This window comes from Mycteria americana, chromosome 6, assembly GCF_035582795.1.
Source record: "Mycteria americana isolate JAX WOST 10 ecotype Jacksonville Zoo and Gardens chromosome 6, USCA_MyAme_1.0, whole genome shotgun sequence".
Taxonomy (NCBI): Eukaryota; Metazoa; Chordata; class Aves; order Ciconiiformes; family Ciconiidae; genus Mycteria; species Mycteria americana.
The window spans coordinates 14,293,508-14,309,407 of NC_134370.1; the positions used below are offsets into that span (position 1 = coordinate 14,293,508).

At 40.1% G+C, this 15,900-nt stretch overlaps 1 protein-coding gene across 1 annotated transcript in view; it reads right to left on the minus strand.

Moving 5' to 3' along the window:
* Positions 1 to 373: 373 nt before the first annotated feature.
* CFAP58 (cilia and flagella associated protein 58) overlaps positions 374 to 15,900 on the minus strand; it is a 59,867-nt gene continuing 44,340 nt past the window's right edge. Inside the window, exons 16-18 of the mRNA XM_075504061.1 lie at positions 7,272 to 7,391; positions 5,614 to 5,747; positions 374 to 1,340 (exon numbers count right to left, since the gene is read on the minus strand). Coding sequence (XP_075360176.1) covers positions 1,220 to 1,340; positions 5,614 to 5,747; positions 7,272 to 7,391 — 375 coding nt within the window. The 3' untranslated portion in view covers positions 374 to 1,219. The remainder of the gene's footprint in view (positions 1,341 to 5,613; positions 5,748 to 7,271; positions 7,392 to 15,900) is intronic.

Below are 15,900 nucleotides of genomic sequence, written 5' to 3' on the forward strand. Positions count from 1 at the left end.
TGACAGTGAAAAAGCAATAATAGCTATTTTGAGAACAAAAGAAAAATACAATGGATCTGATGACTAAGTGTTCTGGTCCCCAATGTAAAAGCAAAGTAGATCCCTGTCGTATTTAACTTGATTCCTTTGAATTAAACACTTCCATTAAAAGTTTCCCACAGTAGCTTTAATATTTAATTATGTATTCCACCAAAGGAAAGAACAAAATCTTTGCAAAGGGTTTTTTTGTGCATGTGAAATATTTATCAGCATATCTCTTTGGACAAGTATTTTTATCCCCCAGGCTGGGAAAAAGCTTCCATGTACAAATCAGTTTCAAAACATTTTATTTTACAGCTTGAAAGTTTTCTATACTTCAGCACCTCATGCCGTGACTTTGTTATTTCACTTGTTAATGAATGGTAATTAAATCTCTTTTGGCTGAAAAGGTTGGAAGGCTCCTGCTGTATTACAAAAACAATTTCTGAAAGTTACAAAAATGCCCAAGTGTCTAGAAATTAAAGAGTAAAGTTTGCCATGTTTTGAGTCCAAGTTTGAATCGCTTGGAAGGATTTATGTGGGAGAACAGCATGTCCCAGTCAGTGTGTACAGTCTCCCCAGTTGAACAGACATAATTATGTCACTTTCTGTCTACCAGAGTAAACAGAATTGTGTTCTTAATAATGTACATCGTGGCCACAAACTTCCTTCATCTTACTAACAGCTGTAGCAAACACTGCATAAACCCTATTATATACTACCTGCACAAAGAACTGCTACATGTGTACATCTAAGTAAAGACTTGTTAATTTTGCATTTGCTCAGTAGGGCTTGAAACATCAGCCTATTAATTTTTCCTCTTTTCTGTTTTCTCATTTCTGTCAGGTGCTTTGAGTCACAAGATAAATGGAGTGAGTGCTTACAACAGAGGTAGATAAAGGGGTAATAACTACATATTAAGGCATTTTGTGGTGTTACAGTGCTAAATAGAGACACAGTACTGAAGAAGAAATATCTGCATGGTCTCCACTATTCAGTTACCAGTGCAGGCTTCTGCTGGCATCATATGGGCAGATTTGGTCCACAGTTTGTAAACCAAAACTATGTTAATTCTACTATAAAATGCCTTTTCCTGAAGGCAATACAGTGATATCAGAGGGAAAGTTGATTTTGAATTTCTTTTAAAATTACAGTTTCTCAAAAAACATGGGAACGGGAATGTGACAAGATGAGTCCATTCCTAAGCTGTAACTTTGGGAAGGGGTCTGCTGAGAGCAAAGCCCCCTCCGGTGAAGCGAGGAACATCAGACTTGTGCCGTGGAAACTCAGGCTCCATGTCAGTCAAGAATCGCTCCTTCTCCCTTTAAATAGAAACAAAGAAAGGGAAAATACATATTTCATTCTGCAGCCCAGTGATGTTTACAAACTAAGGAAATCTGTGTCCTCCAAAGTTTCTTTAATGCAACCACATATCAAGAGATCATTAAAAAATTGTTGATTAAAGCCTGTTAGGCTAAACCACCAAGACTAGGTGTCTGTTTGGATCTAATTACAAGCCTACTGATGGTTTTTGGAATTATTAAAAATTAGAAATAAATGAGCTCTCTTCATGCTACTCCCCAAAATGGTCAGAGCACCTCATTAGCGCAAGTTTGTACATGAGCTCCATGACTTCAGATTTCTAATCACCATCCCATGCTAGCAAGTATATGCCTGTTTTTAAACAAACAGCTACATTCATCAAAGGCGCAATGGGGAGATATTTTTTCTTTGTTGAATTTTAATGAATAAATAGTCTTATCTGTCTTCACATTTTAACAAAGTTCTAGTGATAATTACCCTGCCTGTGACATTTGCAGAAAACTACCAGTGTGCTGTGGGTGCACTGATAGCCCCAGGAAGTTGCTCCATCTGGGGATCCAGGAGGGCTTGAATTTGATGGCCTTAAGAGGATGGAACAAGCGTTAGCTGGTTCCACTCCTATGAGGTTGGGAGGGTAAGCACAGCAGAACAAATACGAAAGGCAGTATTTCAAACTCGCTGTGATATACCTGGAGGTTTCAGAGAAAGGTCCTGAGATATTTAAAATTAACCAAGTGGAGCTTTACAAAGTACTAGTTTATCATAACAGCAGAGGTCTCAAGGCTTTCAAAGAAGGTCACTGCCATCACTTTTATTTTACAGTCATTGAGACCAAGACACAAACGTGAGTGCAACCAAGGTTTTGCAAAATCTAGCCTTGTCATATTAGTAACCTTTCTCAGTCCCCAGTAAGGGAAAAGAAAACACTTCCTGGAATTAATACTTTTCTCTTTGTCCCTAAATAACTGTGTCAGGAGAGAAGGAAGTTCAGAGAAACCCTGTAGGATGACTAGTTATGCTTCCGTTTCCAAATTCAACCCATATGGAGGGGGAAGAATAGGCAAAAGATGGCACAGATTAACTTAACCGTGAAAACCACTTATAACTGTTTTTAATTGTATCAGTGTAGCACTAACGGATGTGCCAGCTGATAGAACTAAAAACTAACATGCCATATTTAGATGGCTCATCCTATCTCACTATTGGGCTTCCAACTTTGGGGAGAGAAAATGATCCAGAGTCCGTGCTCATTCTTTCTTCATGCTCCCATGGAGACAGCCAACAGATGTGCTCATCAGTATGGAAAATTCTATGCAGCCGAATACTGTAATATATTATGCAGAATTAATGTGCAAGCAGCCACGTGCAAAAGCTCCCAGTTACTACTGACATCCTTCCGTGCAGTTATTTACATACACAGGACTGCAGGATCAGGTCTCTGGTGTGGATTTAAGCTTCATATTTTCTCACCAATCCTTATCAACAACAAACCGGAACCCTAGTGCTAGAAGCAACTAGGAAAGGTAGGGAAGCAGAAAGGGCGCAAGAAGCAGAAGGAGAGAATGGGAAGAGTGAGAAAAAGAAAGCCTAAGACATCTGGGAAAGACAACATTCAGAATCAGAGAGCAGAAAAAGAGGATTTCAAATTCACAACCAAAATCTTAAACATTGGATTTTCAGCTTGAACACAAAACAAAGCTAAATTCCTGTTGTCACTTATTATATTCCTTCAGCATCCCATGGAAGGCTGCATTAGTTCAGTATCAAGACTTTAAATCATAAACCAGAACTGTCTTGTGCAAATCAATAAAAGCTTTAGATGATACCTTTATGTGAGGTTATCTGAGAGTATTAATTCTCTTTCATACCAGGGTAGTCAATAATGCTCCTAATGCTATTGTTCTGACAGGATCCTCTTTTTATTAGCAAAACCAGCCACATTTATTTCAGACATGAAGTTAACATTAGCCAGCATGATAGAGATCAAGTCAGCAGTTTTGTGTCAGCTGGGATTTAGAGCAACCTGAGATGGTACGAATCAAATGGCCCTGGCTCTTTGGCTAGCATCCACCCACCGGGCAGTGCCTGTCCAGCCCAGTCTGAGGCAGGAGCAATGTGGAATGCCTGTATGTCAGGGGTGAAGGACTCCTTGGGGAAGGATTTGGCTGCACAACAGGCTCTCTCTATTGCAGAAAGCAAAAGACGTCTCGCCCAACTGGCAGTTTGGAGAAGGAAGGCAGCACAACAAAGTTGTTTCCTTTGCACTGCTGCTGGGCAACACAAAGCACAGTCTAGAGATTACAGAAGCTGCTGTTATCCAGAACTGAAATGCCCAGTTATGCCTTGGGGTGTGCATAACCTTCCAAGCAGGATGTAGTCCAACAGGTTTGGGGAACAAAACAATGAGGGCCAGAGGAGAGCAAAGCCCAGCACCTGGCCACCTCTCAGCTGCCACAAAGACAAGAGAAGTGCAAGTCAGGGCTGACAGCACAGTGCTGGTAGCTTCTGAGCCTGAGGTGGGAGCAATGAGATACTAGCATGCTGCAGAAGCATCACTAACAGCATCTGAATGTATTTCCAAAACACAGCTGTCACAAAGACACCATGCTCATCGGACTACAGCCATGCCTGTGCACAAGAACAACAACCTGACAAGCTGCACTAATGGCACATATCTATCCTGAACCTATAAACAGGGTAATGAGTCCAGCACTAATTGACCTGCAACACAAAATTCCATTCACTGTGTATGATTAACAGACCCAAGTTCAGTTACCATCACCTCGCACAATATTTTTGTTTTACTTTAAAGCAGTTATGCCCCTAACAAGTTGTGTTTTTTCAATAGTTATGACAGGAATTAATTCTAGGTACGATATAACAACAAAACATGGGTGAATTTCTTCTCATCTGTTGAACAGAAAGGAACATGATGCCAGGGTCCAAAATGGAAACATTAAAACTATTGTGAAGAGGATACTTAGCTGCTGGAAATGGATTATCAGGCATTATGGTAGCCTCACATATTGATCCTAAAGCTCCGGGAAGGCCATTAGCACTGCTCAATTGTTGCTAATTCCAAACATTAAGGTAACATTATGCAATTTGCAGATGGACAAAAGTCACTGTTTATCACTGACTATTTTGCTAATTTAGTCATCAAAACTGTTTGCTGGCTGAAATATGATTAAGGAAGAAATAGATACAGGCAGCTTTGAATTATATTCAGCAATGTAGAGAACTGTTGGCTTTGGTGTGTGAAGAAGGGACAGGCTGAGGATGGAAAGGGGCGGAAAGACAAAAGGCATACACAGAAAATCTTCGTAACAGATCATGTCATCTGACTGCAGAAATCTAAGAAACTTGTCTTTAAAAGGAAAGTTCAATAATTCCATTTTCAGAAGTGACTAATAGTTTTGGTGTCCCAGCTTGAAGATTCATTATCAGAATAGTCTAGTTTCTCAGCCTCTGCAAATTAGGTCACTTTAATGGGCCAGGAATTGGGCAACTAAGATCCTAGCCATTTTCTTTTAATCACGAGGAGCAGCTGAGTGCTCAGTTGTGGACTGAGAGTAGCAGGGAGGTGTCACCAAACTGCTACTGGTTAAGGAGAGACAACTACCTACAGGAAAGTTCTTCGGCTCTGCCATCAAAAGGGTAAGATATCTGACAAAGCCAGACTCTGAGCATTGCTCACTTTCCTCCATCTGGATGTAGGAAGGGAACAAGAAGCGGATGGGGAATGCTCTTCTCTGCAACCATTGACAATGATATCTGCCGCCAGAAGGGGATAGTCATCAGTCACAACTACCACATTTTGGAAACAACAACAACAACATTGTTCTTACACCACGATTATGTAGTTGCCACGTGAAGAAAGGTTGTCCCCCATATAAGATGCTTTTTCATTATAATTATAACTTGTAAAATGCATTGAGGTCCTCATAATGCTTGAGGATCTCTCATTTGATGTGAGAGACCAGACACTAAGCTATGTCCTTTGGGCACCATCTCATTGCTATGAATAATTTAACTGCACTGCAGAACATGTCAGCAACATCTCTGCTGGATGTTCTTGTCCTGGCCATAGATCATGGAAAATCTAGACCAGACTGAAGTAATATGAAGGATAACATTCAGGAAAATTAGGCAACAATATTATATCACCTCAGTCAAATTTGACCACTTTCTGACCAAAAGGCTAAAGCAGGATCTAAAAAAAATCTAGTTTATGCAGAAAGTTGTGTAGACAAAACTGTTATTTTCGTATACTTGGCCTGTTGTTCCTTGCGTTTCTGAGCCAGATATTTCTTTTTCACATTCAGAAGCTCGTTGGCAAGTCTTTCAATTTCATATTTGTATTCTTGGCTCTGTGATTCATACATATTCAATTCTGAGGACAAAACCTAACAAACAAAAGGCAAAAACCAGAAACAGGAGATGTTAGCTTCATTTACACATAAGTTAGTACTTTTACAAGCACTTTTTCCCTTCACACTTGATGATATAAGACATCACCATTTTCCACCACATCTCATTTTCTGTCATGATGTTCCATTTGATCACCTCTGCTCACCTAAGGACAATTTACAAAATTAAGGCTATGCCATTTAACCTCAATAAAACATGTAAAATATGCCCCAAGCATTATGGGAATGGTGTTAATACATACATTAGCTCTTAATGTTCTGGGACACAAATCTGGGTGAAAACCCAAAATGAAGGTCTTAAAAAATAATAAAGAAGGGATTTATTTAATAATAATGGGTTTTATTCCCAGGGATCCATTTTGTTACATGAAGTAATTAAATCCACACAGGCAAAGTAGTACCAGGCAGTATAAACATGAATACAATGCTGCTTTTATGCGAACCAGTAAACTTTAAAAAAAGTAGGAGCATGCATAGTGTGTTTTCCTTCTTTAAGAAAGAGAATAGCTTGACCTGGCACCACAAAATGGCGCATAAGCCAGTACGCTACAGCATACTGTGCCTGAAACACACAGTAGCAATTGACTTCATTAAGGACAAATGGGAACTGTATGGAAAACTTCAAATCACATTCAGTTTAGCTAAACTTTGGCTTCTATTTTACATTTTCTACGTTGTTTTTCTTCTCTGTGGAAAGCTAAGATTTGCATAACAGCCTCTTTGTTTCCTAAGGGCCCATCTGCTCCTGCATTTTTTTCCTCATGGTTAGTATAGACGTGATTATGATGCAGTGAACAGGAGATGATGACTTCAACAGAGAGAGGAGCTGCAGAAGTAGATGAACTCCTGGGGAGACTGATCTTTCATGCAGGCAAGAACAAGGGAAGATCAGCTTATTCTATCAAAGAATCACTTTTTAATATCATGCTTTCAAAGTTTCCCACAAGATTCCTTCAGAGCCACGAAATCCTCCCTTCTAGTGACAAGGGGTTAGGACAGGTTACTGTCATCCCTATAAAAGTTGCAAGTCTAATATACGTGTACACATTGCAAGAGAAATAACAAGAATTTAAGACTGGATTCTCAATATATTCCCACTAGTTTGTTAAAAAGAAAATGAAATGGCTTTGACTTGCTTATTAACGATCTTAACAGTTCAAGAAAAGGGACGGAGAATAAGCTTAATGGAAAACTGCTGGTGTCCCAGAATGCCCATGCACAAAAAGCATTTACAGCATTGTGCTGCACACTCATATTCTAATAAGACTTTTCCTCCATTTTAATGAAACAAACTAGCATAATGTAAAAAAAAAGCTCTTCTACTGCTATTGGTTCTCCCTTGGGGAGATGCAGTATTAATCTTATTTTCCTGATCTAATATACTAAGGCATGCACACCGATCATTGAAAATCTTCCTGAAGCCTCAGTCCCCAGGATCACTGGTGAAGTCGTTCTGCAACCCTGGCAGCCCCTCAGCCAGAGATAAAGGGCATCCCTTACTTTCAGCTGTTTAGTCTTCTCTCGGAGAGTGTGCCTGTAGAGCTGCAACTGTTCTGCGGCTTCAGGCCCAGGCTGCCGGGCCAAGACATGCTTCAATTCCACATACAGTTTCTCCTTTTCCTAAGAAAAAGACAAGAGGAAGAGCTCTTATAAAACTAATATAGCAGCAGCACAACCTGTGATGAAATCAACCTCAACGAAAAATGCAACTCAATCAGGAAGATATTTGCAGAAACAAATCTGCCTGTCTGTCAGTCTTTCCTCACTAGCCATAAGGTATTTAAAGTTGTTGTGATAGCAGTGGGAGAGCTCATTAAGAGAAACATCCAGCTACGTCGAGCCACGAATGAAATACTCTTAAACACTGTCATCAGTGAGCATGCTCGACCACAGAGAACATAAAACAGTCACTGGAAAAGTATCCAGGGGTGGGAAATTAATTACTAGTAACTGTGGTTATTGCAATCTTTCTTCTTATGAGCCACATTGCCTTACATTAAGCATCATAGCTTCACGCAACAGGATGTGAGCTGGCTATAGAAACGTCAGGGAAGGACTGTACAAAAGAATAACTTCTTCTTCCAAAGAAAATCCTGCAAAGCACATGTACACTCACACACACACACCATAGACATATATATATATAACCTTTCACTTTAACAGCAGGGGCACTGAGAAAGGAAAATAAAGTATAAACAGCAACAACTCTGACTAGCACAATAACCACCAAGTAATTTCTCTTTGCCATGTGTCTCCTCTTCCTTCATGTTGGAACATTATACTTGTGGGAATTGGATATAGCCATGCCCAAACCGAAACCACACCATGGACCCACTTACAGATTTCTGTACTGAAAGGTTGTTTTCTACTGTGTTTTGAGGATGTACTAGTTTCTAGCCTGAGGAATAAAGCACTGAACAAAGCCACCTTCATAGCACATTACAATATTTTTCATATCTACCCTGTCAGACTAAGATTGTTATTATTTAACATTATTTAGCAAGATTGCATCCTTGTCTGGTACCTGGAGAGCTGGAATTAAAAAGGAGGGTTATTTGACTGGAAGTCAGACTAGCAGACAAAAGATTTAACTGAAGAAGACAAAAATGCCAAGTAGGAGGTAGGATAGGTGATTATTTACACTGGCTTCGACAAAATTCCTTTTTACTGTCTTTTTCATAAGCTCTGTCTACAACTCTTACTACAGAATTCTTCCGTCAGTGTGGGAAACGGTGCCATCACATCACCTAGAATTGCTAGATTTGACCTTGCTTAGTGGTTGAGCCGGGAGTTTCAAAAGTGGCTTGTTATTTTGAAGATGTAAAATTCTACGTGTCCAGTCTTCAAGAGCATAAGGAGTCTGGAGTTTTTAGACCTCAGTGTTTTCTGAAAACCATGCACTATAATGGTCACAAGTTGGAACCCAAAAATGGAAGCACTTCAAATCATAAATTACTTTTGCAAGTATTGCCCTTAAAATCTCAATATTTCTGAGGAAGAGTTCCTTATAAATTAAGTTGCTCACAGTTTATCCCTGGAAAAATCAGAACCTCCTGAGACTCAGACTGAAGTTTGCATAGTGGCAAAAATTAAATTGATAATTCATTCTCAGTAGAGAGTTGTTATGTCACTACAAGTGGCTTCTACTACCACCTTTTCTTCCTGAGGAAGCAAGATTTTACTGCAAGTTAAAAACAACAGCAAAAGAAAAATCTGCCTTGTCAAAATCTGGCCGGTCAGTATTAACATTCCACCCCTGAATGTACCACAGTTTTGTATTTTGAAAGAGTGTAACTGTAATTTGGATAAATATGGAGCAGTTGATGGATTGAAGGTCTTACGTGCAATTGTTTTCCAATTTATTTCTCTCCTAACCCTCTACAAGGGCCAACCAAGCTCTTCAAACATTGTGCAATGGTGTGTATAATAACCCCATTTAGAGACAAAGCGTGCAATTCTATTATAAGGAGAATCTATCTTATGCAACAGAGACTCGTTAGCTGTCCGATGTATATTGTCTCCATAATCCAACAGAGGCAGAACCAGCTGTCTTATAATGCATATCTTGTCCTTCCTTGCGAGGCGCTGTCCATCTCTTTTACATCTAGTAAATTAATTTGTCACTGGGTTAGAAGCACCATATGTCACCAAAACGTTAAAAGAAAATCCTGGTTACTTCTTTCCTCATCAGCAAAAGTTTATATTCACAGGTTGGCATTTCTGTAATTTCTGACATTTTACCCCAGGATGCCAAAAAAAAAAAAAAAAAAAAATCAATTAATTTAAATTAATTTTAAAACAGCAACCACCAGAGTAAATCGAGGTCAGTCACAAGGTACATGTGATACTACCACCAAAAATGCATTGCTTATAGCAGGTACTTTTATCTCTACACAAAACAAATCAGGAATGCCCAGGGGAAAAAAGGGACAAATAATAAAGAATAGCACAAAATAATAAAGAAAAATTTTGGCTTCTACAATACTCTAGCTGTATTCAAAGGACAGACAAGCTGTGCAATATGTATTACATGCAGATATCTTATAAATAGCCAGCTATCAGATACAGCATAGAACATATAGAAAGACCTGCAGGGTTGTCTGATGTGTGAGTTGCAGCCAAAGTAGCTTTCAGTTCTAGTGCATAAATTAATACCCACAGAAGGTGGATCTATGTTGCTTTTTTGTTTTGGAAGCAAGTAAAATGCATGTGCATTCCTTAAAATGTCTGAGAACCCAACGGGGCTGGATGGAGAGAAGGTATCCTGACACTGACAAGAAAATCATAAGTCAGCAATGATGACCTGTGGTGTAGCAGGTAATCCGGAAAAAAGAGGGCAAGCTGATCTGTTTGGTGCCTATTGGAAGTCAGTTAACACTATTTTGTCCAAAGTAGAAGTCAGTAAACTCCATTTATTTCTGTTGGGGGCTGCACAGGTTATTTTGGAGAAAGAGCTACCTGAAATCCTACCCCCACTGAGCAGGAATAAGTCAATTCATTATAGCATGTGTAAGATGGGTTTCTTTGGCTTGTCCTAAACTGCCTCCCCTCACACTCCGTCCTCATGCCAGGGCACAATCACAACGTACATCTTGTCAGCGTTACATGTTCTTGAGATGAAAAGAATTTAAAATCACAAACACTCTGCGAGGCACTACTCTTCTTCTTGAGGAGGTAAAGGAAGATCCATCAGATCTCTCTGTAACTCCACGCTGTTAAGCCTTCACTGGTAAGAGTAATGTACATGTCTTCAGATCAGGCCTAGGCCAGTACCAAAGCTTTTTATGTGATCCTTCCCATGGCAAAATTCCCATGGAATTCAGCAGGTGTTTGGCTGTAGGACTGAGCCCATAATGTCAACCAGCTTCATTGGTTTACAGCATAAACTAAGCCAAGCCAATGGTGGAGAGATGAGGGCACATTCATCTTGTGTATGTAGGGCACACTGGGAGACTCAGATTGAGGGTTACAGTCAAATTTCAGGCATTCCAAAGAGAATTTCAGTGCCTCTGTGACTACCTGCTGTAAAAACTGTGTAAATAAAACTCCACATTATTTTTAGAACAGCCTTTCCTGTCTTAGATTTATTTTCCAGGGGAGCGCCGAGGAGGCCACAGATCTGCCTTTAGGCTCGGCCATGACAATATGTTTCTGCATCCCTAAGTCTCTCACCTATTAATTCGGAGGTGGGGCGATTGTTGCTTTCCCCTAAATTTAACTAACTGCTGTCTCAGCCAGAATCTGGAGTTCTCCTGGCCTGCTTCCTCTACACCAAATTGAGAAAAAATAATTTTCTTCTGCAGAGGACTGGAGGTATTTGGAAAATTTCAATTGATTCTTCAGGACTCGGTGGTCGTGAGTTTGCTTGGTCTACAGCGGGAAGAATCACAATCCTACTTCAAAAGAAGCTATTGCTGCTGACCAGCACAGCCCAATTTGCTCGTTGTTCCCTGCCAGAGGGACCATCAGCCCCATCAGACACATTCCCAAAATGACACCCCGGCATTTCACTGCTTTGACAAGGAGTAGGAGGCAGTCAGCAATTCTGGGATAGACCAATGAACCTGGTATTAGCTCTAGAGATGAGACTCCATTTCATAACACCTTCTCCCTCACCACGACACTAGGAAACTCCCGAAATGACCCATCTTGTTAGTTAGCCCAGAGTATCATTCTGAGCCAGAGATGATGGATGACCGTACATTTAATGAAGATATATTCGCAGCAGAAATAGGCCATGAAGTCCCAGCTTCCTCATTTTTATCAGCTTGTCTTTCCAAGTAGATAATTCAACAAATTTAGCTGGCATAGCAGCACACCAACAGCCTTCTCCACCAAAAATCCTACTGTGTGCCAAAAGCTTTCTATCACACAAATTATTAAGAAAACCTACACACAAAGAATCCCAAACCCTTTGACTCAGAGTAAATTTCATTTATGTTAGCTCCTGTCTCCAGCAATTGAGCTAAAGGAAAAAACCCAACAAGATAAAGATGTAGAGCAAAAGTGTACAATGCAGTGTATGGTGGCAAACCCCAAAATATTTCACCTCGCTAAAAGTCTTTAGCTTAATTAGTAAGGTGGAGAAAGCAACACAGTACCTCTGTAAACACACTACAGTTCCTCATGGCTTTGGTGAGGAAAACAAGTCAGTCAACATGCCACGGGGTGTTTCTTGTTTATTGGCATTATAACCCAAATGTCAGTGCTATGCTCAACTCCAGAGCCATTTTGTTTATGATGCCATGCAGCAGCAGAGTATCCTTAAGGGGTTGTGATCCATTTTCAGAAGTGTTAAACAGGACACCGAAATCTGAATTAAATACATACATAGACATACATATCTAGTCATAGTCATTTTACCTGTATAAGCTGCACACTTTTTTGTGTGTATGTGTATACCTAATAGAGTAGCTGTTGGCTCAGGACATCTATGATTAAAAGTTTTATGAGGTGTAGAAAAAATTAGCATACAGTAACCTTCACGAATTTATAACAATAGAAGAAAGTTGCCTCCAGCACTGTGAGAAATGTGCAGTATAAACTTTCTCAATAAACACTTTTCAAAAGCTCCTGCTCTTTCTTGTCTATTCCACATCCATCAGCAAACACCTTTGCAAGCATGCAGCTCCCTAGAACAGTTTGTATTTTCATCATCATCTAGACCCTCCTTTAACTGTCCAATGTAAGGTTTTTTATTGGGCAAATTAATTCAGGTTTGAAACAGGGCACTGAAGTCCTTTCACAACATGGCAACACTAACGCTGTGAGACGCTTGGAGTTTTCTTCTTAAAACACTGACACCAACTTGAAGGAAAGGCTGGGATCATTTCCCTGTCTTTGGTGAAATTCGCACCACTCTAGATGGAGTTAAATTAAACCTGTCTTATGACTTATCCCTCCAGTTGATAATAATGCTTCTCAAGAGCAAATCTGTTTCCTTTGGCACAGAGCAGACTGCACCAAATTGACTGGCATTTTCAAAACAGCTTAATGAGAGAGGAAAAAACACCTTGGAGCATCTTCTAAGGTCTTCACCCTTGACTCTTCTTTGTAACAGTAAGAGCTGAATGCTGCATTATTACCATCTTCCAGGAACAACAAAGTACAAACATTTCCACCTAAAGTGCAATTGCAGCTTATTATTATTATTATTGCTAGGTACTGGTACTATTGTATCTTTCTTAGGAAGCGTGTGGGAAAACAGGGGGTTTTTTCCAATGGACAAACAAATAGGTTATGTATCCTCCTCTCCTTTCAATTTCTGAACTCTGAGACACAAGGATAACAATCTATCAGAAGAAAATGGCATGGATGCCTCTTGCTGAAATAACAGCTGCAATTCCCTTTTTACTATTGACACTACACAAGAGTTTATAAAATCATTAATCAGAGTAGCTCATTTAATCACACTGTTTATACTTTACATTGCAGAAGATGATCAATTAATTAACCCCTGTTCTTCTATATGTGCGAACAGGAACACACATACACACATATACACACAAAAGAAAAGTGAGCTGTTCCTTGAAGGTGAGAATTATTACCCTTGACATGGCGTGGATTGATGTAAATATTCCAGCTATTTCCACAGTGCCTGCAGCTTGACAGTCGGACTGAACAGAGCTCTAAACAAACCTTTGTTTCACATTCTAGTAGCGGCTTGTCTTAAAGTGTTCTGGATTCAGAACACTGGATTCAGATTCAGAGTTTGATACAAATCTTATCAACAAGGAATCTAAATGTTCTAAGCGAATAAGTCTGCAAAGCAAACAATGGGGAACCTTTTACTGGCTAATAATTACTATATAGAGGGTTTCAAGCCAAAAAAGAAGTCTCTTCTTCAAATGTAGACTATATTACTTTAAACCTCTGTATTTTTATGTCAGTGTAACAGCATGTATTTTAGCTATTCAATAGCCATTTAGATTTTTAAAATATCAGATGAATCAAAGGAGAATTATCACAGCTCTGCTGTTAATGATTAGCTGTTCCTGCAGGTGGAGGCTTGGGATGGGGATTCCCAGCAGACCCAGCTTCTGCTCTTGCTTCTGACTGATCTGACAGATGACCTCAAAGGGTCAGAGAAACTGCCGAGCTGCTTCTAGAAATACCTATCTGTGAGTTAGGCACCTACATCTCTTTAATCACCTGCTTGACTTAGATCCTTAGATTTCCCTGAAAGATGAGAGCACTTAGCTTCAAGTCCTTTGGTGTTCTGAATTGCTACCTCTAGACAGCTGTCTTAAAGTCAAGCCACCACTTAAATCTACAAATACCTGTCTTACAAGGCAGTAAAGCCTACATACATCTTTCTGACAGGATACCAGAGTTTCCCTGCATATGTCAAGTACCTCAGGGAAGAAAGAGTGGTCTCCTGTTACACTTTGGAACCTATTAAGAAATAACAGTGCATCTGAGAAACACACACCACACTTCTGAAATCATGAATGTTGTAATATATGGCTTCCTTCAGACTCACTGTAATTAGAGCTGACCCTCTGCCATCCTTCGAGGAGTTCTGTTTCAGCTCCCCCTGCCTGCTTCTTACAATTCAAAGAAACAGAAATAGGACTAAAGGAAGGGGAAAGAGAGCGAACCCTAATGTTCATGTAAAAACAACTGCTGTGCCCACGTGTGCCATCCCCTGTTTAAGATTACAGCTATATCTACCAAGACAGGCACAGGAAGATTTGAGCTCCGAGCCCAGAGGATGTGGAGCAACTGGCTGGCTGACAGACCCCAGCTGGCAGAGAGTCTCCCCGCGCAGGGTTCATGGCTCCTGTGCACTCGGCAGCTCGTGTCTGGCTGTCTTAGAGAGGAGAATGAGAAACGGGGTTCTTTCTACACCTGTTTGTGTCCTCGTGTGTCCAATTTTAAGCTACCTTTTTTTTAAAAAAAAACCCAACAATATAGTGGCTCTAACTGCCTGCCCCTAACTGCCCCAAAACAGCCTTAGCGGTGCTGCACCTCTCTGCATGTGTTTTCTCAATAACAGCACCATTCACACTCCTATAAGAATGAAAATAAGTGATCTGAAATAGATAAAAACTAGTCCATCCCTGTGGGATGTCTTTTTTTGTTGGGTGTTGCTGTTGTTGCAACTATCATGCAAAATAATAATCCATCACTGAATGGGATGCTGTAGATTGTCCATATCTCGCTGCTGAGGGAGGAGCAGAATACCCTTGCCTCAGTGGAAGAATGCTTGCCAAAGGGTACACCTGAATAATAAAGATTTGCAGCTGGCTCTGGGCCACCCTACGTAATATGGGTTTGTGAGTGTATTTCTACACTGCTGTTGCACTCCTCCGGTATTTTAACTTCTCTAGCAGCTTCTGGATGGCTGACAATCAGTATCGGATTGCTAACAGCACTGCAAAGTTTGTGCATTGCAATGTATTCAGTCAGCACAGCAAGTCATTTACTTTCCCTTAACAAGATAACTGGTTGATTAATATACTTTACCCTGGGGTGCGCAGCAGATTTATTTCCTTCCCTGATACATGCTGAATACAGGAATGAGGAGTAAACAAGTTTGTTTTCAGTTATTTGTTATTTACTGGAACAATTCCTGAACTTTTTACTCAAACTTTATTCTAGTGAACCATTGTTGAAGCTAATGGCAATTCTGACTGAGTCAGGACTTTAGGAATGGGCCATTTTACAAAGTATTTTAAGTCTAGTGACACAAGGTATCCATGCTCAGGATTTCTGGGTTCAAACCAGATGTCATGCATTTGAATAAAATACTTTGGTGATCACCGTTTCTGCTTTTCTGATGCAGATTACAGATAACAGTGATGTACCTTGGGTACTTTTATGGCCTCCTCCTTTCAGTACCTGAATGCTGTTAAATCTATAATGTACTTATGCCGAAGTACTGCTTCCAGCCAGTGCAGTGATCCTCTTCCCATTCTCATACAAAAGGGTCTGGACACAAAGAGTTGCTACATGAATTGCCAAAATTCACTAAAACTGCTGGAAGATACACAGAAATGAAACTCAGTCTCCAAAGCTCCCAGGACCACCATGCTGAGTAAGCCAATACATCTGCTCCTTGCTTTTCAGAAACACCAGGGCTAGACTACAGCAGAAGGTTAGAAGCATGGGAGAAAAGTCTCAACCA